This window comes from Pristiophorus japonicus, chromosome 13, assembly GCF_044704955.1.
Source record: "Pristiophorus japonicus isolate sPriJap1 chromosome 13, sPriJap1.hap1, whole genome shotgun sequence".
In the NCBI taxonomy this organism is placed as follows: domain Eukaryota; kingdom Metazoa; phylum Chordata; class Chondrichthyes; family Pristiophoridae; genus Pristiophorus; species Pristiophorus japonicus.
Window position 1 is genome coordinate 63,663,834 of NC_091989.1, and position 26,469 is coordinate 63,690,302.

The window sequence follows — 26,469 nt, forward strand, 5'->3', positions numbered from 1 at the left end:
TTAAGAAAGCAGTAGCAGGACATTTGGAAAAGCATAATTCAATCAAGCAGAGTCAACATGGTTTTATGAAAGGGAAATCGTGTTTTACAAATTTGCTGGAGCTCTTTGAGGATGTAACGAGCAGGGTGGATAAGGAGGAACCAGTGGATGTGGTGTATTTGGATTTCCAGAAGGCATTTGATAAGGTGCCATATAAAAGGTTACTGCACAAAATAAAAGTTCACGGGGTTGGGGGTAATAAATTAGCATGGATAGAGGATTGGCTAACTAACAGAAAACAGAGAGTTGGGATAAATGGGTCATTTCCCGGTTGGCAAACAGTAACTAGTGGGGTGCCTCAGAGATCGCTGCTGGAGCCTCAACTATTTACAATCTATATTGATGAAGGGACCGAGTGTAATGTAGCCAAGTTTGCTGATGATACAAAATGGGTGGGAAAGCAAATTGTGAGGAGGTCACAAAAAATCTGTAAAGGGATTTAGACAGGCTAAGTGAGCGGGCAAAAATTTGGCAGATGGAGTATAATGTGGGAAAATGTGAGGTTATCCACTTTGGCAGAAAAAATAGAAAAGCAAATTATAATTTAAATGAAAAAAAGTTACAAAGTTCTGCAGCACAAAGGGACCTTGGGGTCCTTGTGCACGAAATACAAGAAGTTAGTATGCAGTTACAGCAAGTAATCAGGAAGGTAAATGGAATGTTGGCCTTTGTTGCAAGGAAGATAAAGTATAAAAGCAGAAAAGTCCTGTTGCAATTGTACAGGGTATTGGTGAGGCCACACCTGGAGTACTGCATACAGTTTTGGTCTCTGTATTTAAGGAAAAATATATTGGCATTGGAGGCTGTTCAGAGAAGATTCACGAGGTTAATTCCGGAAATGAGGGGGTTGACTTATGAAGATAGGTTGGGCCTATACTCATTGGAGTTCAGAAGAATGCGAGATGATCTTATCGAAACATATAATGAGGGGGCTTGACAAGGTGGATGCAGAGAGGATATTTCCACTCGGAGGAAACTAAAACTAGGGGACATAGTCTTAGAATAAGGAGCCGCCCATTTAAAACTGAGATGAGGAGAAATTTCTTCTCTTGAGGGTTGTAAATCTGTGGAATTCTCTGCCCCAGAGAGCTGTGGAGGCTGGGTCATTGAATATATTTAAGGCGGCGATACACAGATTTTTGAGCGATAAGGGAATAAAGGATTATGGGGAGCAGGCAAGGAAGTGGAGCTGAGTCCATGATCAGATCAGCCATGATCTTATTAAATGGCGGAGAAGGCTCACGGAGTCAAATGGCCTAATCCTGCTCCTAGTTCTTATGTTCTTATGTCTCATCCGAAAGATGGCACCTCTGACAGTGCAGCACTCCCTCAGTACTGCACTGGAGTGTCAGCCTAGATTTCTTTTTGTGCTCAAGTCCCTGGAGTTAAAAGAGGCAGTTAATGATTATGGGAAGCAGGCAGGAAAGTGGAGTTGAGGCCAAGATCAGATCAGCCATGATTTTATTGAATGGCAGAGCAGGATCGAGAGGCAAAATGGCCTACTCCTGCTCCTATTTCTTATGTTCTTTAAAATGGAGAATCTGGCCCATAAGAGGCTTCCAAACGAAGTGCCCGGATTGGAAGGATCAACTTTGTTATGAGAGTAAACATACTTGTTAATTTTTTTTAATTCAGTTACTAGTAAAATTGGGTTTGGCTTCAGCATAATATCGTTCAACTGTGACTTGTATACCAAGGGTTGAATTACGTTTACTCATTTTATATCTTTTGTTTTCCACTTGATAAGTTTTTCGGATCAAGAGCTTCGTCAGGCAGCGGTCCAACAGATTGGAACCATTCTGGATGACGAGTTGTTAGATTATCTGCCGCAGTTAGTTCAGGTAAATAGGCTTTGATAAAGTACTGCATTATACAACAGAATTGCAGCCAAGCCTCATTATTCTACCATCCAGGGACTTGCAAAATGAAGCTTGTCTTTAAAAAAAAAAGTTTTTAGCTTCTCTGCCAACTTAATCGAGCTACTGTTGTAGTGAGAAAGTTCTAATTGTATGACAACATGGCTCTGCTATGAGGGCCTGGAAATGCACAATGCACAACAAAAATGGAAGCATAACTAAACTAAGATTATAGGGCCGAAAATTGCCCCTTTCCTTAAGGCCCATTACCGCAGATAGGCCTTACCGATTAGGGGCAGATGGTTGGGCCGACAAGTCCTAAATTGCCCCCGGGCTGGGAGCAGCGGGAACGAGTTTCAGTGCCGCCCGTTGGGCACGCGTTGACCCCGTACCGAATGGCAGCGACTGCCTTTCCCCACTGCGTGCGGGAAATTGCCCCACAAGAGCGGAATGGCCACCGCTCGATGTCACTGACCGCTTTCCCCTGCGGCAAGCTGTATGTGCCTGGGCGGCACGTCCGCCATTAAACAGAAGGGCTCAATGTCGCGGACGCCATTTTACTTTATTTATCGGCCGACTCCAAGGTCAGCCCGACAATGGTGGCCACGGGTTCGGCCGGGCCGCCAACAGGCAGCCCGGCACCCCTTGGGTGGCAGGCTGATGGCCTGGCCGAACCCCTTCCTGGTGGCCCAGTGGGCGTAACCAAACCCAATGCAGTGGTCCTCCCCTTAACTGAAGGGAAGGGATGTTGTGACGTGCCAGCATGACGCCAAATGTCCGTGTTGCGCTGATATCATCAGCGCGGCACTGATGACTCGGAGCAGCGGCCGACTTGACCCAACGGCACATCCACCCCGCAGCTGACCCGACATCCAACCCAACCAAAAAAAAAAAGACCTGAAAATCATTCTATTCTGCACCCCATGGATTGGGGAGAAAAATCCTCAAAACCAATGAGTGTGCCTACTCTTAGTCGGGGTGCAAATTCAGCCCCTGTAGCTGCGAATTCTCCTAACGGCTTTATTAGTCAGACCCCATGGGGTGTTACTGAGATATACTTCGCAGGAAAGCTCAGGTTTGATCCCTGATCTGTGCTGAGTTAGCTGACCCCAGTCGGGTGGCAGCCTGCCCAGTGCCATTGACCTTCATGTCCCAGGGTAAGAAAGGGAGGAAACAAAGCAAGGTTCGTGCTGCTGATCTGTATACAGTCAGCTCTTCTAGTGCGTGTGCGTCTGGGCCTGGGCTGGTGACAGGAGTGGGGTTGGCAGCGATGCCATCCACTGTCAAATAGCCTCACTGGCTAAGTTCACACATTTGAGCATGATATCAAAGAGCTCATCCCAAACCCTGCTGCCCGTATCCTAACTCGCACCAAGTCCCGTTCACCCATCACCCCTGAGCTCACTTACCTACATTGGTTGCCAGACCAGCAACGTCTCAATTTAAAAATTCACATCCTTGTTTTCAAATCCCTCCATGGCCTCGCCCCTCCCTATTTCTGTAACATCCTCCAGCCCTACAACCTCCGAGATCGCTACGCTCCTCCAATTCTGGGTTGTTGCGCATCGCCAATTTCCATCGCCCCACTATAGATGGAGTGCCTTAAGCTGCCTAGGCCATAAGCTCTGGAAGTTCTTTCCCAAACATCTGCACCTCTCCACCCCTCTCTCCTCCTTTTAATACCCTCCTTAAAACCCACCTCTTTGACCAAGCTTTTAGTCACCTGTCCTAATATCTCCTTAAGTGGCTCGGTGCCAAATTTTGTCTCATTACACTCCTGCGAAGTGCCTTTGGTCATTTTACTACATTAAAGGTGCTATATAAATGCAGGTTGTTGTTATTGTGCCATATTAAACTGAGAGATACTTCTAGGCTCGAAGGCTTCGCTGGTATTAAAAGTATCTTCCATGTCTGCAGAAACCCAATCGAAAAATAAACTGACCAAAAGCAAAATAAAACTTTCTTTTATCATATTTTATGTCACATGCATGTTGAATTATTGATAGTAAAGCTCCTTCATATGGAACTACTGGACCTGTGAGTAAGAAATGACTTGGATTTGCAATCATGAAAGTAATTTAGCCCCTCACTGTCTGTATTCAGTAGCTCATCATGAAGTCAATGGTTATTGAAGCAAAAACAAGCTAGCATTCATAACCAAAACATACCTTCAAGGAAATACAATGTGACAGTAGATCATCTGGTAACACTGGAATGTTCAATACTAATACTACCCTTCAATACAATGTACCCTTCAATGTAATACATATGTCTCCAGTGTGGCATTTGCAGGTTTGACATTTTAATTTGTTGACTGTCCGTATCTATAACCCCCAATGAGCTGCTTGTTATAAAATGTACTGACTTCTGGCTGCACATCAACATTGGTCACTGCTAATCTTAACCTTGTGCTAATATTGGTCCCAGTTTACACAAAGGTACAGATTAATAAATTAATAATTAATAATCTGCACTGCACATTATAATTCATGGTCACATACGATCTTGGCTGGGGAAGGGACATGACAATAGCAGGACGAATGAATCTCGGATCGAGGTTGGAATCCTTGCTGTCACTGTATATTGACAGGCATGTGAATGGACACTGGCAGATTGTGCCTCCAAGGTGTATCTCCATTGTGCCATTTCAGAATTTCACCCTAGAAAGTTTTTAATACGAGATGAAGCTCTGATTTTTGAGCACCTCAGTTTGACATTTTAAAAAGGGTGCAGGGTGCCTTTAACAAACTGAGTTGCTGTATTTGAGTGACTGACAAAACAAATATGTCAAGCTTACATGGAGCCTTCCCTTTGGCCTTCTGTCTTGACGATTATAAATCTCAGTCAGTTGACATATAAATGGATAATAATCGCCGAAATTTCTGAAATGAAGCAAAACATTTATTAATGTTGGTCTGTTAGTGAGCGAAATTGGAAACGTAGACGGGTAAATTGCCTAGAATGCAACGATCAACTTTTAAAACACTATTCTACCTTCAACAGGCAGTAAAGTTCGAATGGCATCTTAACAGCCCTCTTGTGGAATTCTTACTTGATCGTTCACTCAGGAGCATTCGAGTAGCACATCAGTTGTATTGGTAAGATTATAGATACTGTTATATATTCAGTACAACACACAAACACACACACAGCTTTAAGATGGCTTCGAACATCAGGAACTCCAGTCAGGTGACCTGTTCCCTCTTTATTGTTGTAAATAGCACTGGCTGCAGTGCAACAGTAGTCCACAGGTGGAGCTATATATATTATACTTCTCCTTCCTTAATGATGAAGTAATTATAACAAAATAATCATCATACATAACTTGCATGATTATACATAACAAAAGATATGGACTTATTTTGCCATATTTACAAATCAAACTTAACCACCTGTTTTCTGTTTCGAAGAGGATACCTTCGCTCTCGAACAGAACCTTCCAAACATGGTGTTGAATTTAAACTCATTCGAGGCTGATCCTGAGCAAAGTTTTCCTCTAAGGGATGCCCTTTAATTTCCATTTGAACTCTCTCCAACTTCAGACAGTTTGTCTGCCTGACTCAGACTCAGACTTATATTCTGACTTTCTCTTGGATTTGTTTCCAGTACATTGGATGCAGGATATGCTATTGGTATTTTACTTGTGTCAAAACTATCTGATGAGTCAGAAATAATTGAATCATTCTCACTTTCAACTACTTTCTCGTCTGCAGGTAAAATATGATCAATGTGAACAAACCTAACCTGTCCATGATCAAACATCTTGATCAAATATGTGCGAGGACCACATATTTTCAGCACTCTTCCTGGTAACCATTTATGGTGATGGTTCTTCACTCCCACCTTCTGAGTTAATTTCACACTTCTCTCTTTTACTCTACCTCAATCATGATTCTCTCTCTGTCTTAAATGTTTCTCTTCTATGGACTGTGCCAAGTTTGGTTTTAACAACGAGAATCTGCTTTGTGGCTGTCGTTTGAGAAACAACTCTGCTGGTGTTCTACCAGTAGTTGTAAGAGGAGTGTTATGATACGTAATTAGAAAATTAGCCACTTTGTGGTCCAATGACAACTGTCATTTTTTTGGATTTGGATCCAACATCTGTTTGATGAGGGCACATTTTACAATTTGCACTGTGCGCTCTGCTGCACCATTTGAAGCAGGGTGGTACGGTGGAATTTTGGTATGTTTCACACCATTTTTGCTCGTGAACTGTGCAAATTCTTCTGAACAAAATTGTGGTCCATTATCAGACACAATTTCTTCTGCGAGGCCAAATTAAGAAAATAATCTTCGTAAAATGTCTAATGTTTTACTTGTTGTTATTTTCCACATTGGAAACACCTCGACATACTTCGAATGGCTATCAATCACAATGAACAATTGTTGTCCTTCTAGATCAGCAAAATCAATATGTAACCTTTGCCACATCCTGGGAGGCCATTTCCATGGCTGTAATGGTGGTTTCTGATGGTGGTTTCTTGCTTACCAATTGACATGTCGTACACTGACTGACGATGTACTCTATATCTTTATCTAGACCTAGCTACCATAAATAACTGCGTGCAAAACTCTTGGTCAAGCACATTCCCAGGTGCTGGTCATGGAGGTCTCCTAATAATTTGGACCTGAATTTATTTGGAATAAGCATTCTTACACCCCTCATGATACAATCTTTATCGACTGATGCTTCATTCCTATGAATGAAGAATGGATGAATATCTTTGTCTATTACCTAGTTTGGCCAGCCATTTGCAATATGATCATACACCTTTGAGATAAATAGGTCACGTTTGGTTGCTCTACCAATCTCTTCAGCTGTGACTGGCAGTTCATCAATGTATGAAAAATAGAACACTTCTTCCCTATCGGGTGTAACTTGTGATGAGGAAGGCAATCTAGACATAACATCAGCATTACTGTGATCAGCTGATCATCTGTATTCAATATCATATGTATATGCTGACAAAATCAAAACCCATCTCTGCATTCGGGCTGCAGCAAATGTTGGAACTGGGGACTTTGGATGGAGGCTTGCTGTCATGGACTTATGGTCCATAATGGTAAACTTATGACCATACAAGTATTTGTGGAACTTCTTGATCCCAAAAATGAATGTCAAAGCTTCCTTTTTGATTTACGCATAATTATGCTCACTGGCACTGAGAGTGCATGAAGCAAAAGCAATTGATCTCTCCTCCCCCACCATGTAGTACATGAGAGATCACTGCCCCAAATCCATACGGAGAGGCATCACATGCTAGCTTGATCTCCTTAGATACATCATAGTGAACTAACATGGTGCTCTCTACCAATTTGATTTTACACTCCTTGAATGCTGTATCGCATTCTTCTGACCACTTCCAATGGACTTGTTTTTTCAATAGTTCATTCAGTGGATGTAATACTATAGCCAAATTTGGTAGGAACTTCCCATAATAGTTCAAAAGACCCAAAAATGATCAAAATTCAGTGACATTCTTGGGAGTGGGTACATTTCTGATTGCATCCAGCTTTCCCTTGGTTGGATCTAAACCATCTTTGTCTACTCTGTACCCTAAGTACTCCACTGAGTTTTGAAATAACTCACACTTATGAGCAGACACACATACTCAGTGCTTCTCTAGCCGTTTGAGGACTTCATTCAATATTTTATTATGAATTTGTCTATTTGGTGCTGAAATTAGTATGTCATCTAAATAACATACTACCCCTTCAATACCTTGCAAAATCTGGTTCATCACCCCTTGGAATGTGGCAGGAGTGGAAGATATCCAAATGGTAGCCTATTAAATTGATATAGGCCTAGATGGATATTTATAGTCAAGCATGACTTGGACTCCTCATCTAGTTCAAGTTGTAAGTAGACATTTGTAAGATCCAACTTTGAGAAGATCTGACCACCTGTCAGTGTTGTGAACAAATCTTCTACATTTGGCAATGTATTGTGGAGATTACCCTCGAATCTGGTTTATGGTTACTTTATAATCATCACACAACCTTACCTTACCATCGGACTTGGATACAATAATAATGGGTGTAGCCCAATTACATAGATCTATCTTAGAAATAATGTTCTCAGTCTCTAGTCTTTTAAGTTCTTGCTCAACTTTCTCCTTGAGTACATATGGTTCGGGACGTGGCTTGCAGTAAACCGATCTAGCGTCCTTCTGTAGCCTGACGCTCGCCTTGAAGCCTTGGATCGGACTGCCTGTTTTGCAGAACACCTTTGGATAATTCTTGATGACATCATCCTTTGATGGAAATCTCGTTTCAACATGAAAAATCTCACTCTAATCCAACTTCAGTGATCCCAACCAATTTCTTCCTAGTAAGGCAGGCTTGTCTCCTGCCACTACTAATAGAGGCAAGCTCTGAAATTGATCCTTATATTTCACTGATACGGTAATACGACCTACCACAGGAATGTTTTCTCCCGAGTAGCCTCGCAGCTCCAATGGGAAATCACGCAATTTGTCGAGGTATAGCAACTCCAGTACTACACTCACGGATGCACCAGTGTCGACTTCCATGGGTATCTTGGCTCCTGCAACATCTACATGGATGATGATACTCTTCGAATCACTGTTAGCTAACCTTGTGCTCCTGATGATGTGTAGCTCTAAAACCTCCTCATCCTGCTGTTTTTCTTCCATGCTATGTAGTCTCTAGGGATTTCTACTTATAACTTTGTAAGCTGGCTTACCCTTCAGTCGGCATGCCTTCGCAAGCTGCCCAGTTTTCCTGCAGATGAAGCACTCTACCTTCACATATGGACAACTTTGAGCAATGTGTTGTCCCAGGCACCGACAGCGGACTTCAATGCTCTGTTACCATTGCCAGTTTCTGAGACCTTGGGGCCCAACTGCCTTTTACTTTTAACCTGCAGGCAATTCACCTCGGTTGTCTGACGACTGAAAATAGTATGAAATTCTCAGGAATATTGGTCGGCCGTGTTCATTGACATAGCTGTCTGACAAGCTAAATCAAAAGTCAAGTTAGGAGTTGTCGATAACTTTCTTCTGATCACATCATTTTTCATCCCACAAACAAAGTGCTGACGCAATGCTCGGTCCTGAAAGTTTCTGAAATTACAGTGAATGGATAGCTTTTTTAATGCTACAATGTACTCACTGATATTTTCTTCGGTTAACTGATCTTGTATTCCGAAACAATAACTTTCAGCAATTTCCAAGGGCTTGGGGCTGTAGTGCTGTTCTGCTTAAGAGTTATGTCCTTTGGCTTGACATGCACAAGCAAATTTTTCAGGGTTTCATACACCTCGGGTCCTGTTTCAGTTAAGAAAATAACCCTTTGTCTTTCCCAACACCACATGATGGTTTTCATCATTGGGGACTTCGATGATATTATTCGCAGTGAAAAACATTTCTAGCCACTCCACATACACTCTGAAACTTTCACGGTGGCATTGAAACTCCCCCAAGTGCCCTATTATTCCCATAGGTGTGGCCATCTGGACTCTGACAATTCAGACAAGTGTGCTTGTAATTTACCTTGGATTTGTAGCTGTTAATCAAAACAGAGAAGCTCTCAAAGTCTCTGGCGGTTCGCTGAATCATCTACCAATAAAAATTTCAGCTTTGTTATCCGATTATCTCGTTCTCATCATCATTTGTTATATCTTCAATACAACTCACAAACACACACAGCTTTAAGGTGGCTTCTAACATCAGGAACTCTAGTCAGGTGACCTGTTCCCTCTTTATTGTTACAATGCCCCTATTTAAAAAAGGAGGCCGACAAAAAGCAGGAAACCATAGACCAGTTAGCCTAACATCTGTGGTTGGGAAAATGTTGGAGTCCATTATTAAAGAAGCAGTAGCAGGACATTTGGAAAAGCAAAAATCGGTCAGACAGAATCAGCATGGATTTATGAAGGGGAAGTCATGTTTGACAAATTTGCTGGAGTTCTTTGAGGATGTAACAAACCGGGTGGATAAAGGGGAACCAGTAGATGTGGTGTATTTGGACTTCCAGAAGGCATTTGACAAGGTGCCACATAAAATCTTACTGCACAAGATAAAAATTCACGGGGTTGGGAGTAATATGGATAGAGGATTGGCTAACTAACAGAGAACAGAGTCGGGATAAATGGTTCATTCTCTGGATGGCAACCAGTAACTAGTGGGGTGCCGCAGAGATCAGTGCTGGGACCCCAATTATTTACAATTTATATTAATGACTTGGAAGAAGGGACTGAGTGTAACGTAGCCAAGTTTACTGATGATACAAAGATGGGAGGAAAAGCAATGTGTGAGGAGGACACAAAAAATCTGCAAAAGGACATAGACAGGCTAAGTGAGTGGGCAAAAAAAATTGGCAAATGGAGTATGATGTTGGAAAGTATGAGGTCATGCACTTTGGCAGAAAAAATCAAAGAGCAAGTTATTATTTAAATGGAGAAAGATTGCAAAGTGCCGCAGTACAGCGGGACCTGGAGGTATTTGTGCATGAAACTCAAAAGGATAGTATGCAGGTACAGCAAGTGATCAGGAAGGCCAATGGTATCTTGGCCTTTATTGCAAAGGGGATGGAGTATAAAAGCAGGCAAGTCTTACTACAGCTATACAGGGTATTGATGAGACCACATCTGGAATACTGCGTGCAGTTTTGGGTTTCCATATTTACAAAATACTTGCATATCTACTTGCTTTGGAGGCAGTTCAGAGAAGGTTCATTAGGTTGATTCTGGAGATGAGGGGGTTGACTTATGAGAAAAGGTTGAGTAGGTTGGGCCTCTACTCATTGGAATTCAGAAGAATGAGAGGTGATCTTTTCGAGATGTATAAGATTATGAGGGGGCTTGACAGGGTGGATGCAGAGAGGATGTTTCCACTGAAGGGGGAGATTCGAACTAGAGGGCCAATCTTAGAATAAGGGGCCGCCCATTTAAAACAGAGATGAGGAGAAATTTCTTCTGAGGGTTGTGAATCTGTGGAATTCACTGCCTCAGAGAGCTGCAGAAGCTGGGACATTGAATAAATTTAAGACCGAAATATATGGTTTCTTAATCGATAAGGGGATAAGGGATTATGAGTAGCGGGCAGGGAAGTGGAGCTGAGTCCATGATCGGATCAGCCATGATCTTATTGAATGGCGGAGCAGGCTCGAGGGGCCGTATGGCCTACTCCTGTTCCTATTTCTTATATTCTTATGTTCTTATGATTGAGGACAACAAGAAAGCAAGGTCTTGATGTTCAATCCCTCCGCCCAGTGGAAACAGGGTGGTAGAGTGGCCCCTGGATCTGCAGCGATATACTTTACACCCCGCTCCTGACTGCCGCCATTTTGGATTGGGCCTCTGCTTGGGTGGCCCAGGCGTTCTCTCCGCGCTAGTTCACAGATATTGAGCAGCCTACCCAGCTCCCCTGAATAGGAATGTTGCTGGCCGATCATGAGATGTTTAAGGGCGAGAAGCTGCGTTGCGCCCCATTTGGGGCGATAACTTTTGCGGGAGCGCGAAAGTGCCGCCGGGCGCTGCACAATTCTAGCGGATGCGAAATTCCAGTCTAGCGCCCCAGGAGGGACATAGAACACTAAATCAAGTGCTACCACTTCCCTTGGAGCGCTAAACAGCGCAAGAGGGGTGGTAGCAGCAGAGCCCTGCACAATGTCCTCTGCAGCGCTGCTGGGATCAGAGGCTCCTTCCCTTCCTAAAGGGAAGGGCCAATGCTGAGGTCATTTGAAGCTTAGCAATGGTCAGTAACAGCACCTGTGATCCGCGCAGAGCAGCCCCAAGCACTCCGAGTGCAGGGCTGACCAATGGCAGGGTGGAAAAATTCAAAAAGCAGCACAGTGGGGTGAAATCCTTTTTTAGCCTACCTGACCACCGATGCCTTTAATTACCGCACCCCAAGCGGCTGGCCAAGGTGACAATGCCTCCTGCAGCTGCCGTTGTTGACGCCCAGTGATGCCAAAGGGGGCGGGAGTGAATTTACGTTCCCGGGCAATAACAGGGTGCTGCGCACCGGATGACGTCACAATCTCCGGGGATATCACAGGAGATGGAGGCAATAAGGTTTACCGCCAGCGCTAACCCACTATGCAAGTTTGTGGGTGTCAGTACCTTTGCTACACCCGGGCAGTACGCCATTAGCGCCCCGTTATCGTCCCGGAGGCGCTAACGGGAGGCACAAAAGAGGCCAGTTTCTCCCCCTAAATCTTTTGAGTGCATTTTAAAACATATTTATGGGGAAACAATTCTGGCCCCACAAAAATCTTCTGGCCTACTGTCTGCCCATCCCCCCACAGGATATAGTTTGGAGTTTGGCATGATGTCGGTGTTACCGGAATTACTGGCCCCGTCCCGGCCAGCAAGCGGCCTGTGGGGGAATGACACAATGCTTGCAGCTCAACTGCGATATTGAAATGGGGCCCGGCCCTCCAATTGGCTCCAGCCTCTCGGCACGGTTTTCAGGTGGGCAGTGCCAGGGCTCCTCACGCTGTCCGCCCATGGTTAAGACCGACCGACCACCCGTCTCACATGTTTTCAAAAACCTATATTAAAAAAATCTAGGGGTCGAAATTGTCCAGTTTTGTGACTCCCTTTAGCGCCTCCGCCAGCATTGCACCCCGCAGGCACTGCCCCGGATCACCGTGCAACCGGTGATGACATCATTGCCATGCACGGCAACCCTTTAGTGCTGCACGCCGACCCCTTTCTGCCCCGCGGCGGAAATTGTGAGGTTGACACGAGCAGTGGCAGCGCCAACCTCGTGGGTCATGAACCGGGCCCACATCCGCTCGCGGGGCGGAAGTTAAAGGGGAGGTCGGGAGCGCCGCGCGCAGCCATGTTAATTTTTCAGCCGACTCACCGGACACCCCCTTCCGTTTTTCTTTGCCGTGCTCCGGGCCGTCATTGTGTAGCCTGGCCCTCCGTTTGGATGCCGGGCTGCAGCCACAGCACCACGCCACCCTGTTGGCCCACTGGAGGTCACCAGAGGCCCGGCAGAGTGCGCAGCGATCCTCCCCATCAACCGAAGGAGAGCAGTGTTGAAACGCGTCAGTGCTACGCGGAGCAGCGCTGACTAACGCAGCCGAGTAGCGCCCCGGAACCCGCCTCAACAGGAAGTGGAGCACGCGAGATTGCACTCCACCTCCTGCGGGGGGCGTAACCGCGATTTTGTGGCTGGGTCGGTTACCACCCCCAATCGGGGCGCGGGTGAATTTCGCCCCCTAAACCCCTAAGTGCTGATCCTTGAGAGCAAGAGGGCTGTGCTACATCAGCTTCTGCATAAATCACCAGGTGGGCCTCAGCTGGGGAATTGTGTCCAATTTTGGGCACCGCACTTTAGGAGGCATGTCTAAGCGCGAGAGACGGTGCAGAGGAGATTTACTAGAATGGTGCCAGGGATGAGGAGCTTCAGTTATGAGGAGAGACTGGAGAAGTTAGGATTGTTCTCCTTCGAGCAGGGAAGGTTAAGGGGAGATTTAATAGAGGTGTTCAAAATGATGAGAGGTTTTGGTAGAGTAGATAGGGGGAAACTGTTTCCAGTGGCAGGAGGGTCAGTAACCAGAGGACACAGATTTAAAATCATTGGAAAAAATATCATGGGGGTAATTGGGGAGAATTTTTTTAAAGCAGCGAGTTGTTATGATCTTGAATGTGTCGCCTGAAAGGGAGGTGGAAGCAGGTTCAGTCGTAAAGTTTAAAAGGGAATTGGATAATTCTTGAAGAGGAGAAATCTGCAGAGCTACAGGGAAAGAGCAGGGGAGTGGGACCAATTGGATTGCTCCTTTAAAGGGCCATCACAGGCATGAGGGGGTCAAATGGCCGCCTTCTGTGCTGTATGAATCTATGATGCCTGATAATGCTAGCGTGGTGTTTGTGCTAACATTAAGTTTTCAAATAATTTGAATGAAGTGACTTTGAATTAAATGGAGGAGACTGTACCCCATCCAGTAAGTTCACCAGAAACAAGAATGGTTAATCTTGATCACGATACTCCAATGGAATGTATTGAATGCTTTATCAGTGCGATTCATTTTCCGAGAAGACAGTTTGGGTTATCACACACCATTCGAATGCGATCATCCATTGATCTGTCTACATAGCAGCTGAAACAGTAAGGCTTTTTAAAAAATCCTTACCAGCAATTGTTTCTTGCTTAACACACATCAATTAAACATTGCCGACTTGATTTCCTGCCTATTGAATGTGAATGTACAGAAATTCTAGCCTGTGTGATCACAATGTACGAGGTGCAGTTTGAAGAGTGTGTTTTATAAAGCGAGTGTTTGATCGTGCTTCTGTGTTACGTCCTCCACTGCTCACCAGCACGAGTTGAAGCCGAGGGTCCCAGATGGAGAGACTTCATCAGAAAGGGCTCAGCATTGGACGTCTTCAGGCCATCCCCAATGGTAGACCCACACCCAATGCACGAGTTACCCAGAGCTAGCAGGCTGCCTCCTGGGCATTACCCACTGCGCTTTCCCCAGACCCCAACAAGACTCAGCTCCTGAGACAACTGCAGCCAGGTGGTCAATCCCACTGAAGCAGCATCAAGTCGGTCAGCCTCTACCCCCAACACCTCAACGTCACCTGATGCTTAATCCAAGACAGTCCTCTGAGGCTCAATCAGAGGACATTCATTCTAAAGACCTGTTCCAGCACCCAGGCAGCAAGTGGGTACCAGACCCGACTTATCATGGGCACCACACAGCATTTAACTCAAGCGACATGAAGTAACTCACAAAGTTTTGTGTTTGATGTATTTGCAGGGTTTTCTCTGTGGACTGGGCTACCCATTGGCGGTAACGTTACATTTTTTAGATCGTTTAAAATGACCGATATCTGGTCAGCCGCCCGTTATACATCTCTGCTGACTTTCATTTCTGTTGAAGTTAATGGAAGGGAAAATCAGCTGTGTGGTGTACAATGGGCTGCTTACTTGAGATGGCCCATTTAATACGACAGCTAAAACTTAAAGCAACCCCCAGTAGCATTCCCTCCAATGGAGAGTGTGCTGACTGAGTACACATTTACATGGAACCTGGTGGAGGCTCGACAGCCTGTGTGAGACAGAAAGACCCCCTTTCCTCCGCCTGCTCCAGTCTCTCGGTGCTGGGCTGCAGTTTAATGCTCAATCACCACGTGAACAGCCAACAGGACGTGACAGGCAGGCTTGGGATGTTGTTGGAAATCAGCACAGGACAGAAGACCCATCCTTTCAAAATCAAGCCTAGATAGTTGAGAATAAGCTTCACAGCTGACCAGACGTGCAGCTAGTGATAAAGGACACTGAGCTAACATTTCATTCTGCAGTAGAAACACTGTGCCTGCTGTAGGCTGGAGATGGCAGATGGATGCTTTATACTTGGAACACGCAGTACTATCTGTTCTGCTGGTTTTCCAGCTTTGCACCAGTCTGTAACAGATCCCCAGACAGTGAAACTATCTTTTATTTAGTTTACATGGCTAAGGTCCCAGATGCTGTTTCATCAGCTTGTTTATATTCCACAGCAGCTCGAGCAACATAAAAACAACCACGCATGTGTAATCATCGACGCACCCCATTGATAATTTGCTGACTGCAGCTACACATCCGACTGCTATAACCTCTCCTGGTGACTGCATTTTCCTGCCCCCTTTCCCCTGCCTTTTTCATGCTTCTTTCAGAAATGAGCACAGTTACTTCTTGCCTTTTTTTTTGAAAAAAAGGATATTTAAAGAATGTTATTGGAACTTGTGATATCGCAGTCAGTGTCAGTAAAAGATCTATCCAGTTAGCCAATGTTCCCTAGTTTGGGATGAAAGAAAGACTTGCATTTATATAGTGCCTTTCACGACCACTGTTCATCTCAAAGCGCATTCCCGCCAATGAACAACAACAATTTGTATTTATATAGCGCCTTTAACGTAGTGAAACTTCCCAAGGCGCTTTACAGGAGTATTATGAAATAAAAAATTTGACACCGAACCGCATAAGTAGAAATTAGTGCAGGTGACCAAAAGCTTCATTAAAGAGGTATCTTTTAAGGTGCATCTTGAAGGAAGAAATAGAGGCGGAGAGGTTTAGACAGGGAGTTCCAGATTCCAGAGCTTGGGGCCGAGGCACCAGAAGGCACGGCCACCAATGGTTGAACGATTATAATCAGGGATGCTCAAGAAGGCAGAATTAGAGGAGCGCAGACATCTCGTGGGGGGGGGTGGGGGAAAAGCTGGAGGAGATTACAGAGATGGGGAGGGCAAGGCCATGGAGGGATTTGAAAATGAGGATGAGAATTTTGTAATCGAGGTGTTGCTTAACCAGAAGCTAATGTAGGTCAGCGAGCACAGGGGTGATGGGTGAGTGGGACTTGTTGGGAGTTAGGACACGGGCAGCCGAGGTTCGGATCACCTCTAGTTTATATCGGGTAGAATGTGGGAGGCCAGCCAGGAGTACGTTGGAATAATCAAGTCTAGAGGTAATAAAGGCATGGATGAGGGCTTCAGCTGCAGATGAGCTGAGGCAAGGGCGACACGGGCGATGTTATTGTTGTGTTCCTAACACAGATGAGACTGCACACAGGGAGGTTAAAGTAACAGTGACCTCGGTCTTTATTAAGACACTCCAGAGTGAGCAACAGGCCTTAGGGCCGGCTTATATACAGTGCTCCCAAGGGATGCTGGGATCCCTTGGGACTTCAAGGGATGTGCTTCCTGGTGGCGGAACATGAGAGTGCATGCTTTACAGATACACAACTTCACTCCACCCCAAAGTCAAAGTGAAAACTATTTACAAGGTGAGGCAGTCGGGGCCTTTCTTTCCCTGGTGGACCGCCTCGATACAAATGTCTGTTCTGGTGTTTTGGTTGTGCCCTCGCTGGGCTGGCGTGTTGTTGGCCCTGCAGGGCTGCTGGGTGAACCTGGCCTTGCTGGGCTGTTGGGCATGATGGGTTTGATTTCCTGGTTTGGAGTGGTGTCGTTGATCCTTTGGGTGTGTGTTGTGGGCTCGAAAAAGGTGGTGTCTGCTGTGGGTTGTTCAGTGCAGTCTGTGAACCGCAGCCTCATTTGGTCCAGTTCCTTTCTGCAAATTTGTCCATTGTCGAGTTTGACTACAAACACACTACTCCCTTCTTTAGCTATCACTGTGCCTGTGATCCACTTGGGACCATGTCCATAGTTTAGCACATACACGGTCATTCAGATCAATTTCCCGTGAAACAGTGGCGCGACCATTGTTTACATTTTGTTGCTGCTGCCTGCTCTCTACCTGATCCTGCAGGTTGGGGTAAACCAACGAGAGTCTGGTTTTAAGTGTCTTTTTCATGAGTAGCTCAGCCGGGGGCACCCCTGTTAGTGAGTGGGGTCTCGTGCAGTACCTGAGCAGTACTCGGGACAGGCGGGTTTGGAGTGAGCCTTCTGTGACTCGTTTGAGGCTCTGTTTGATTGTTTGTACTGCCTGCTCTGCCTGCCCATTGGAGGCTGGTTTAAACGGGGCCGAGGTGACATGTTTGATCCCATTGTTGGTCATGAATTCTTTAAATTCGGCACTGGTAAAACATGGCCCGTTGTCACTGACCAGTATGTCAGGCAGGCCGTGGATGGCAATCATGGCCCTCAGGCTTTCAATGGTGGCGGTGGCGGTGCTTCCCAACATTATTTCACATTCAATCCATTTTGAAAAAGCATCCACCACCACCAGGAACATTTTACCGAGAAACAGGCCCGCATAGTCGACATGGTGCCTCTCTGGGCATCGCTATCGCTTTCATCATTACTATACCCGGGTGTGTGCTGTGGGGATCCGAGATGAACGTCTCCATGTCCATTTTGGGTAGCACGACACAGTTACCCCACAACAGACAGTCTGCCTGAATGGACAGCTCATCCTTTCGCCACTGGAACGGCTTGATTAGCTCTTGCATTTCAATCTGGCTGCTGGCCCAGCTCCCATGCAGTACACAGTTTTTTACTCGGGCCAGCAGAGGATCTTGGCTCGTCCAAGTCCTAATCTGGCGGGCCGTGACAGGTGATTTATCATTTTCAAACGCTTCCATGGCCATCAATAAGTCTGGGGGCTGCACCACCATCAACAAGTTTGCAGGCTGCGCCATTTCCACACCCGTGGTGGGCAATGGTAGCCGACTGAGAGCATCCGCACAGTTCTCGGTGCCTGGCCTGTGGCGGATGGTATAGTTATATGCTGATAGCGCGAGTGCCCACCTTTCTATGTGGGCTGAGGCATTAGTATTTATCCCCTTGTTTTCAACAAACAGGGATATGAGAGACTTGTGATCGGTTTCCAGCTCAAATTTGAGGCCAAACAGGTACTGATGCATTTTCTTTATCCCGAACACACACGCTAATGCCTCTTTCTCAATCATGCTGTAGGCCCTCTCGGCCTTAGACAAGCTCCTGGAAGCATAGGCTACATATTGCAACTTCCACGCAATGTTAGCTTGTTGTAATACACACCCGACTCCATACGATGAAGCACCACATGCTAGCACGAGTCTTTTACACGGGTTATACAATACAAGCAGCTTGTTGGAGCATAAAATGTTTCTGGCTTTCTCAAAAGCAATTACTTGGTTTTTCCCCCATACCCTGTTCTCACCTTTACGCAATAACACATGAAGGGGCTCTAAGAGGGTGCTTAACCCCGGTAGGAAGTTACCAAAATAGTTGAGGAGTCCCAGGAACGACCGCAGCTCCGTGACGTTCTGTGGCCTGGGCGCGTTCCTGATAGCCTCTGTCTTGCCGTCTGTGGGCCGAATGCCGTCCGCCGCGATTTTTCTCCCCAAAAATTCCACTTCTGTTGCCATGAAGACGCATTTCGACCTCTTCAGCCGCAGCCCTACACAATCCAGTCGCTGGAGGACCTCCTCCAGGTTTTGTAGGTGCTCGACGGTGTTCCGACCTGTGACCAATATGTCGTCCTGAAAAATCACCATGCGTGGTACCGACTTGAGTAGACTCCATGTTTCTCTGGATGATCGCTGCAGCCGACCAAATTCCAAACTGGCATCTGTTGTAGATGAACAGTCCCTTGTGCGTGTTGATGCAGGTGAGGCCCTTCGAAGACTCTCGAAGACTCCTCCAGCTCCTGCGTCATGTAGGCCGAAGTCAGGTCGAGCTTGGTGAACATCTTGCCTCCTGTCAGCGTCGCATATAGGTCGTCTGCCTTAGGTAGCGGGTATTGGTCCTGTAGCGAGAAACAATTAATAGTTACTTTATAATCGGCGCAAATCCTGACCCGTGCCATCACTTTTGAGTACTGGAACAATCGGGCTGGCCCACTCGCTAAATTCCACTGGGGAGATGATGCCCCCGCATTGCAGCCTGTCAAACTCGATTTCCACTCTCTCCCTCATCATGTGAGGTACGGCTCGCGCCTTGTGATGAATGGGTCGTGCCTCTGGGACCAAGTGGATCCGCACCTTTACCCCGGAAAAGTTTCCAATGCCTGGCTCAAAAAGGGAAGGAAATTTGTTCAGAACCTGGGTACATGAGGCCTCATTGACATGTGATAGTGCTCGGATGTCATCCCAGTTCCAGCGGATTTTGCCCAGCCAACTCCTTCCAAGCAGTGTGGGGCCATCGCCCGGGACAATCCAGAGTGGCAGTTCATGCACCGTGCCCTCGTAGGTGACCTTGGCCATGGCGCTGCCCAGGACAGTGATGAGCTCTTTGGTGTACGTTCTCAGTTTCGTGTGGATGGGGCTCAGGGCTGGCCTGAGTGCCTTGTTGCACCACAGTCTCTCAAACATCTTTTTACTCATGATGGATTGGCTAGCGCCAGTGTCCAGTTCCATGGCTATGGATTAGCATTCAATTTTACGTTTAGCATTAAATGTGGACATTTTGTCGAAGATGTGTGCACCCAGTGTACTTCAGCATCTGCCTCTTCTCTCTGAGGCTCGAAATTGCTTTGGTCCACCATATACTGATCTTCCTCTGCCACGTGGTGTTCAGCAAGATTTGCAGAGCTTGCAGCTTGTCTGCAAGCTCGTTGAAGGTGCCCCATTGTTCCACAGCTCTTGCAAACATATCCTTTGAAGCGACATGAATAGGCTGAATGGAAGCCTCCACAACGCCAACAAGGTGTGAATTGCCTTGCATTCATCCTTTGTTGCAGACTCTCAGAATTCTGGGTCACCAGAGGCCTGCTGGCAGTTGCAGACTCGTGGTTTCTGCCCTGTACATTTCTGCTCGTAAACACAGTTCCAGTTAATTTAAGAACACTGCTAGCACTTGTGTGCTGAGAGATTTGTTTGGTGTTGTCACCGGTGGACATAAACGCCTGTGCTATCACAATGGCCTTACTGAGGTTCGGTGTCTCTACAGTCAAAAGTTTTCGTAGAATGGTCTCGTGGCCAATGCCCAGTACAAAAAAGTCTCTGAGCATTTGCTCCAGGTAGCCATCAAATTCACATTGTTCTGCAAGTCGCCTTAGCTTGGCGACGTAACTCGCCACTTCCTGACCTTCAGATCGCTGGTACGTGTGGAACCGATAGCTCGCCATCAGCACGCTCTCCCTCGGGTTAAGATGCTCCCGAACCAGGGTACACAGCTCCTCATACGACTTATCTGTGGGTTTCACCGGAGCCAGAAGATTCTTCATGAGGCGATAGGTCAGTGCCTCGCAGACTGTGAGGAGGACCGCTCTCCTTTTTGCAGCGCTTCCTTCTCCGTCCAGCTCATTGGCTACAAAGTACTGGTCTTGTCGTTCGACATAGGCTTCCCAGTCCTCATCCTCCGAGAACTTCTCCAGGATGCCCACAGTTTGCTGCATCTTTACGTTGGATTCGTGTACTCGTCGCCAGTTGTTGTGTTCCTAACACAGATGAGACTGCACACAGGGAGGTTAAAGTAGCAGTGACCTCAGTCTTTATTAAGACACTCTAGAGTGAGCAACAGGCCTTAGGGGCCGGCTTATATACAGTACTCCCAAGGGATGCTGGGATCCCTTGGTATTTCAGGGGATGCGCTCCCTGGTGGCGGAACATGAGAGTGCATGCTTTACAGATACACAACAGTTGTGGAGATGGAAATAGGCGGTCCTAGTTATGTTACAGATATGTGATCAAAAGCTCATTTCAGGGTCAATATGACACGAAGGTTGCAAACTGTCTGGTTCAGCCACAGACAGAAGTTGGGGAGAGGAATGGAGTCAGTGGCTATGGAACGGCGTTTGTGGCAGGGACCAAAAACAATGGCTTCAGTGCTCCCAATATTCAATTGGAGAAAATTTCTGCTCATCCAGAACTGGATATTGGACAATTTAGAGACCAAGGAGGGGTTGAGAGATGTGGTAGTGAGGTAGAGCTAGGTGTCATCAGCGTACATGTGGAAACTGACTGTGTTTCCGGATGATGTCACCAAGGGGCAACATGTAGATGAGAAATAGGAGGGGACCAATGATAGATCCTTGGGGGACACCAGAGGTAATGTTGCGGGGGCAGGAAGAGAAGTCATTGCAGGTGATTTTCTGACTGTGATTAGATAGATAAGAATGGAACCAGGATAGTGCAGTCCCACCCAGCTGGACGATGGTGGAGATGGATAAAATGGTCAACCGTGTCAAAGGCTGCAGACAGGTCGAGAAACATAGAAAATAGGTGCAGGAGTAGGCCATTCGGCCCTTCGAGCCTGCACCGCGATTCAATGAGTTCATGGCTGAACATGCAACTTCAGTACCCCATTCCTGCTTTCTCGCCATACCCCTTGATCCCCCTAGTAGTAAGGACTACATCTAACTCCTTTTTGAATATATTTAGTGAATTAGCCTCAACAACTTTCTGTGGTAGAGAATTCCACAGGTTCACCACACTTTGGGTGAAGAAGTTTCTCCTCATCTTGGTCCTAAATGGCTTACCCCTTATCCTTAGACTGTGACCCCTGGTTCTGGACTTCCCTAACATTGGGAACATTCTTCCTGCATCTAACCTGTCTAAACCCGTCAGAATTTTAAACGTTTCTATAAGATCCCCTCTCATTCTTCTGAACTCCAGTGAATACAAGCCCAGTTGATCCAGTCTTTCTTGATATGTCAGTCCCGCCATCCCGGGAATCAGTCTGGTGAACCTTTGCTGCACTCTCTCAATGGCAAGAATGTCCTTCCCCAAGTTTGGAGACGAAAACTGTACACAATACTCCAGGTGTGGCCTCACCAAGGCCCTGTACAACTGTAGTAACACCTCCCTGCCCCTGTACTCAAATCCCCTCTCTATGAAGGCCAACATGCCATTTGCTTTCTTAACCGCCTGCTGTACCTGCATGCCAACCTTCAATGACTGAGGTACCATGACACCCAGGTCTCGTTGCACCTCCCCTTTTCCTAATCTGTCACCATTCAGATAATAGTCTGTCTCTCAAGGACGAGGCAGGATAGTTTGCCTTTGTCACAGTCACAAAGGATGTTATATGTGACTTTGATGAGAGCCGTTTTGGTCCCATGGCAAGGGCGGAAATCTGATTGGTGGGATTCAAACAAGGAGTTGTGGGAAAGATGAACATGGAAGTACTATTGGAGTGTAGTCACTGTTGTAATGTGGGAAATGCGGCAGCCAATTTGTGCACAGCAAGCTCCCACAAACAGCAATGTGATAATGACCAGATAATCTGTTTTTGTTATGTTGATTGAGGGATAAATATTGGCCAAGGTACCGGGAATAACTCCCCTGTTCTTCTTCGAACTAGTGCCATGGGATCTTTTACGCCCACCTGAGAGGACAGATGTTGCCTCAGTTTAATGTCTCATCCGAAAGATGGCACCTCCAACAGTGCAGCGCTCCCTTCAAGTGTCAGCCTAGATTTATGTGCATAAGTCCCTGGAGTGGGATTTGAACCCACAACCTTCTGACTCAAAGGCGAGTGTACTGCCCGCTGAGCCGCGACCTACACACGTAGAAGCAGGAGCAAGTACAAGAATACCTGAAGATGGGTGTCAGCATGTAAGGAACGGGAAGGCATGTGGAGAAGGTTAGCAGAGGGATAAAAATGACCTTCAGGTTGCTCCAGATAAGATGACAGCATCATCCTGCGCTGATAGTGTATCAACCCATGTGTCAGCTTCTTAGCATTGGAAAAAAAAATACCAGCTTTTTGTGCTGTGACTGGAGGTTGTCGGAAGTAAACAGATCAGTCGAAGGGTGGGAATGTGGCCTGTCACAATAAATTGGATATTACTTTCTCCCATTGTTGGTTGCACATGAACTTGAGGCAGATCAGTTTAAGATGAGCGGCTGCTTCTGAGTCACAATTGCATGTGCGTTTATTTAGTGTTTGTTCCCAAAGAAATTCACAGATAAAACAGCAAGGTACTAAAATGCCGGGTTTTTTTTACTTTTAAGTTTCCTTAAAGTTTTATTCTGGGATATGCCCAGCTGTCGTCTTATTTACTTATACTTATTCATGCCAAGTTTCTTCAAGACTAGTTGTAGCAGCTTTTTGATTCAAAGAGAATGATCCTTGGTTCAATTAATTGTCTTTATTTGACCATTCCTGTCACTGTATTTACAGAATTGCCTAGGTTTTGAAAAGAAATAGGGAGTGGGTTGGAATGGTGTTTAAGTTTTACTTAATCAAAACAATTACATTGAGATTTAGCATTTAGACTACAGGTACAACCTCCGAAATCCGGAAAGCTCAGGACCGAGACCATTCCGGTTTTCGGGTTTTTCCGGATTTCAGAACAGAAATCAGACGTTCCGAATCCGGAAACCCCTGGGCCGAGTTTTGGGTTTTCCGGATTTCAGAGATGAAATCCGACGTCCCAAAATTTGGCTCTCAGCGCACCGTAGTTAGGAAGAAAAACACGCTCGGGGGAAAAACCTGCGTTGCAGCCCTTGGAACAGCAGTAGGTATGAAGACTTGCACAAAAAGTAAGTTAAAGTTTTTACTTTTTAATTCTTTTGCAGCGATTCGATTGTTAAGTGTCTTGTGAATGTTTTGCAATTTTTTTTTGTGTGTGTGTCTGTGCATGTTGCGGGGGGCGGGCAGGGCGGTGGATTATTTACAGAATACCAATCAGAATTCCAGTTTTTGGAACATTTTGGTTTTTGCAACTCCGGATTTCAGAGGCTGTACCTGTACAACCTTACTGTGATATGTGATGCCTGTTTTCAGACGAGATGTAGTAACAACAACAGTCATTTATATTTATATAGCACCTAGTGCACCCAAGGTGCTTCACAGGAGTGTAATCAGACAAAAATTGACACTGAGCCAAAGAAGGAGACATTAGGCCTTGTGACCAAAAGCTTGTTCAAACAGGTAGGTTTTAAGGGGTGTCTTAAAGGAGGAGAAAGAGGCGGAGAAGTTGGGGAGGGAATTCCAGAGCTTCGGGCCTAGGCAGCTGAAGGCATGGCTACCAATGGTGGGGAATAGGAAATGGGGGTTGTGTAAGAGGCCAGAGTTGGAGGAAAGCAGAGTTCTCAGAGGGACGTAGGGCTGAAGGAGGGTACAGAGATAGGGCGGGGTGAGGACATGGAAGAATTTCAACACAGGGATGAGAATTTTATGATCGAGCAGCTGGTAGACCAGATAATATAGATCAGCGAGCACAGTGGTGATGGGTGATTTGGGACTTGGTACTTGGTTATATTCTGTAACTGAGAGCTGATTTTTAATTTTGTGTACAAATTCCTGGTGGATGTTTCTTTTTCACAATGCAATAATGAAGAAAGCCTGCACCATCCAAATTAGAGCAGTCAATATCCACAGGGTATGATGAGAAGATACATTAAGACAGGATGCATTCAGGTCAGGACAGCATTTCTTTCTGAAAGTCCTGCTTTCATACACTTTTAGTGCAATGATTGTCGTTTCCAGCATCAGAAAACAAATATTTTGACGAGAAACATAGGCTGGAAAATTCGCTCAAATGATAATAGCAAATGAAAGCATAACATGCTTGTGGAACGGTGCTCTGAGTGCTATTTTAAAGGAGGTGCTGACCCACATATTTTAAATAGATTTGTGGCTCAGTTAGACTAGGGAACAGAGGAATATGACATGAATGCTTGAAAGTGGCAGATGAAACAGTGATTTCCCAGTCTCATGTATTTTTAGGTTTGGTCAGCATCTAAAAGATGCAAAGATGGTACGACCCACCATCAAAGGTTTCAATGATACTGGCTCAGCATAAACTCAGTCCGGGTATTCCCTACTCACCATCCTCTGGGTTGCCATGGAGTCTGTCATGTTTGTAACCTTCACATAACTGCAACCTTTATGTAACAACACTGTATACACCTGAGAAATGCACAGCTTGACCACAGGGGGTGAACTTGTGGGAGACACTCCTCACCTGGTCATCCAGGTATATAAAGGGAGGTCTCACGCAGGGTCAGCACTTTTTGGTCCTGGGAATAAAGGATCAGGTCACGTAGTGACCTTGTCTGCAGTATATGCCTCGTGTGATTCGATAGTAAGGTGTAAGGACACTACATTTGGCGACGAGAAATGGGAATTAACGACCCACGAGGATGGCCACCGGTAACGCAGAGGAACGGTACTGTGTTGGTGAGGACTGGGACGATTTCGTTGAGAGGCTCCAGCAGAGCTTTGTCATGAAGGACTGGCTGGGAGAGGAAGCGGCTGACAAGCGGAGGGCGCATCTACTGACCAGCTGTGGATCCAAGACGTATGCGCTGATGAAAGACCTGCTCGCACCCGAGAATCCGGCGAACAAGTCCTTTTGAGGAGCTCAGCACACTGATCGATGAGCACCTCAAACCGCCGAGCATGATACACATGGCCCGGCACTGGTTCTATACACACCGGCATCGGGATGACAAAGCATATCGGACTTCGTTGCGGACCTTCGGCGTTTGGCCAGCCTCTATAAGTTCACAGATGCCTGCAGGGGGGAGATGTTTAGGGATTTCTTCATTGAAGGCATTGGTCATGCCGGGATTTTCAGGAAGCTTATTGAAACCAAGGACTTGACTTTGGAAAGGGCAGCATTGATAGCTCAGACCTTCATGGCAGGGGAAGAGGAGACCAAGATAATTTATGTGCGCAGCCCTGGTTCTAACGTGGTGATGGACCGGGGAGTTAACATCAGAACCCCATAGGCAGGCAAGGGCAATTCAACACCGCCCAGGCAGCAACAGACTCTAGGGTGGGCCAGCAACAGAGACAATGGCAGGGGGATCGGCAATTCACGCCATCACAAGGGACAATGTGTCCCGGGATGGGACCATTGACACTCAGCAACAGAGTGCTCAGGAGTAATCAAAGAGACAATCAGAGAGGAATGCCTGGTAACAGTTCCTTTGTTCACAACAATCTCAGCTCATGCTGGAGGTGCGGTGGCAGACATGCTGCGAAAACCTGTCGGTTTCAACAATTTATCTGTAGAAACTGTAACTTCAGTGGACATTTGGCCAGAATGTGCAGTAAGCCCATAGCGAGGCTAGTTTACGAGGCAGAGGAACTAGACGAGGGGTCTGCAAGGCAGGTTGATGCTTGGGGCAAAGCTATGGACGCTGAAGTCCAGCGGGTTTATGTGGCAGACATCCACAGCTCACATACCAAAACGCTACCTATGATGATATAAATCCTATTAAATGGCATCCCAGTACGCATGGAGCTGGACACAGGAGCCAGCCAGTCACTTAT

General features: G+C 46.2%; 1 protein-coding gene across 13 annotated transcripts in view; it reads left to right on the top strand.

Moving 5' to 3' along the window:
• The window catches only part of LOC139278603 (phosphatidylinositol 3-kinase C2 domain-containing subunit gamma-like), a 261,681-nt gene that overhangs the window by 134,608 nt on the left and 100,604 nt on the right, over positions 1-26,469 (top strand). For all 13 annotated transcript variants that reach the window (XR_011596318.1, XR_011596319.1, XM_070897571.1 and 10 more), the window contains 2 exons: positions 1,787-1,880; positions 4,899-4,993. Coding sequence is in view for 11 of the 13 variants with exons in the window: in XM_070897571.1 (XP_070753672.1) it covers positions 1,787-1,880; positions 4,899-4,993 (189 nt within the window). In the remaining 2 variants the exon portion in view is untranslated. The remainder of the gene's footprint in view (positions 1-1,786; positions 1,881-4,898; positions 4,994-26,469) is intronic.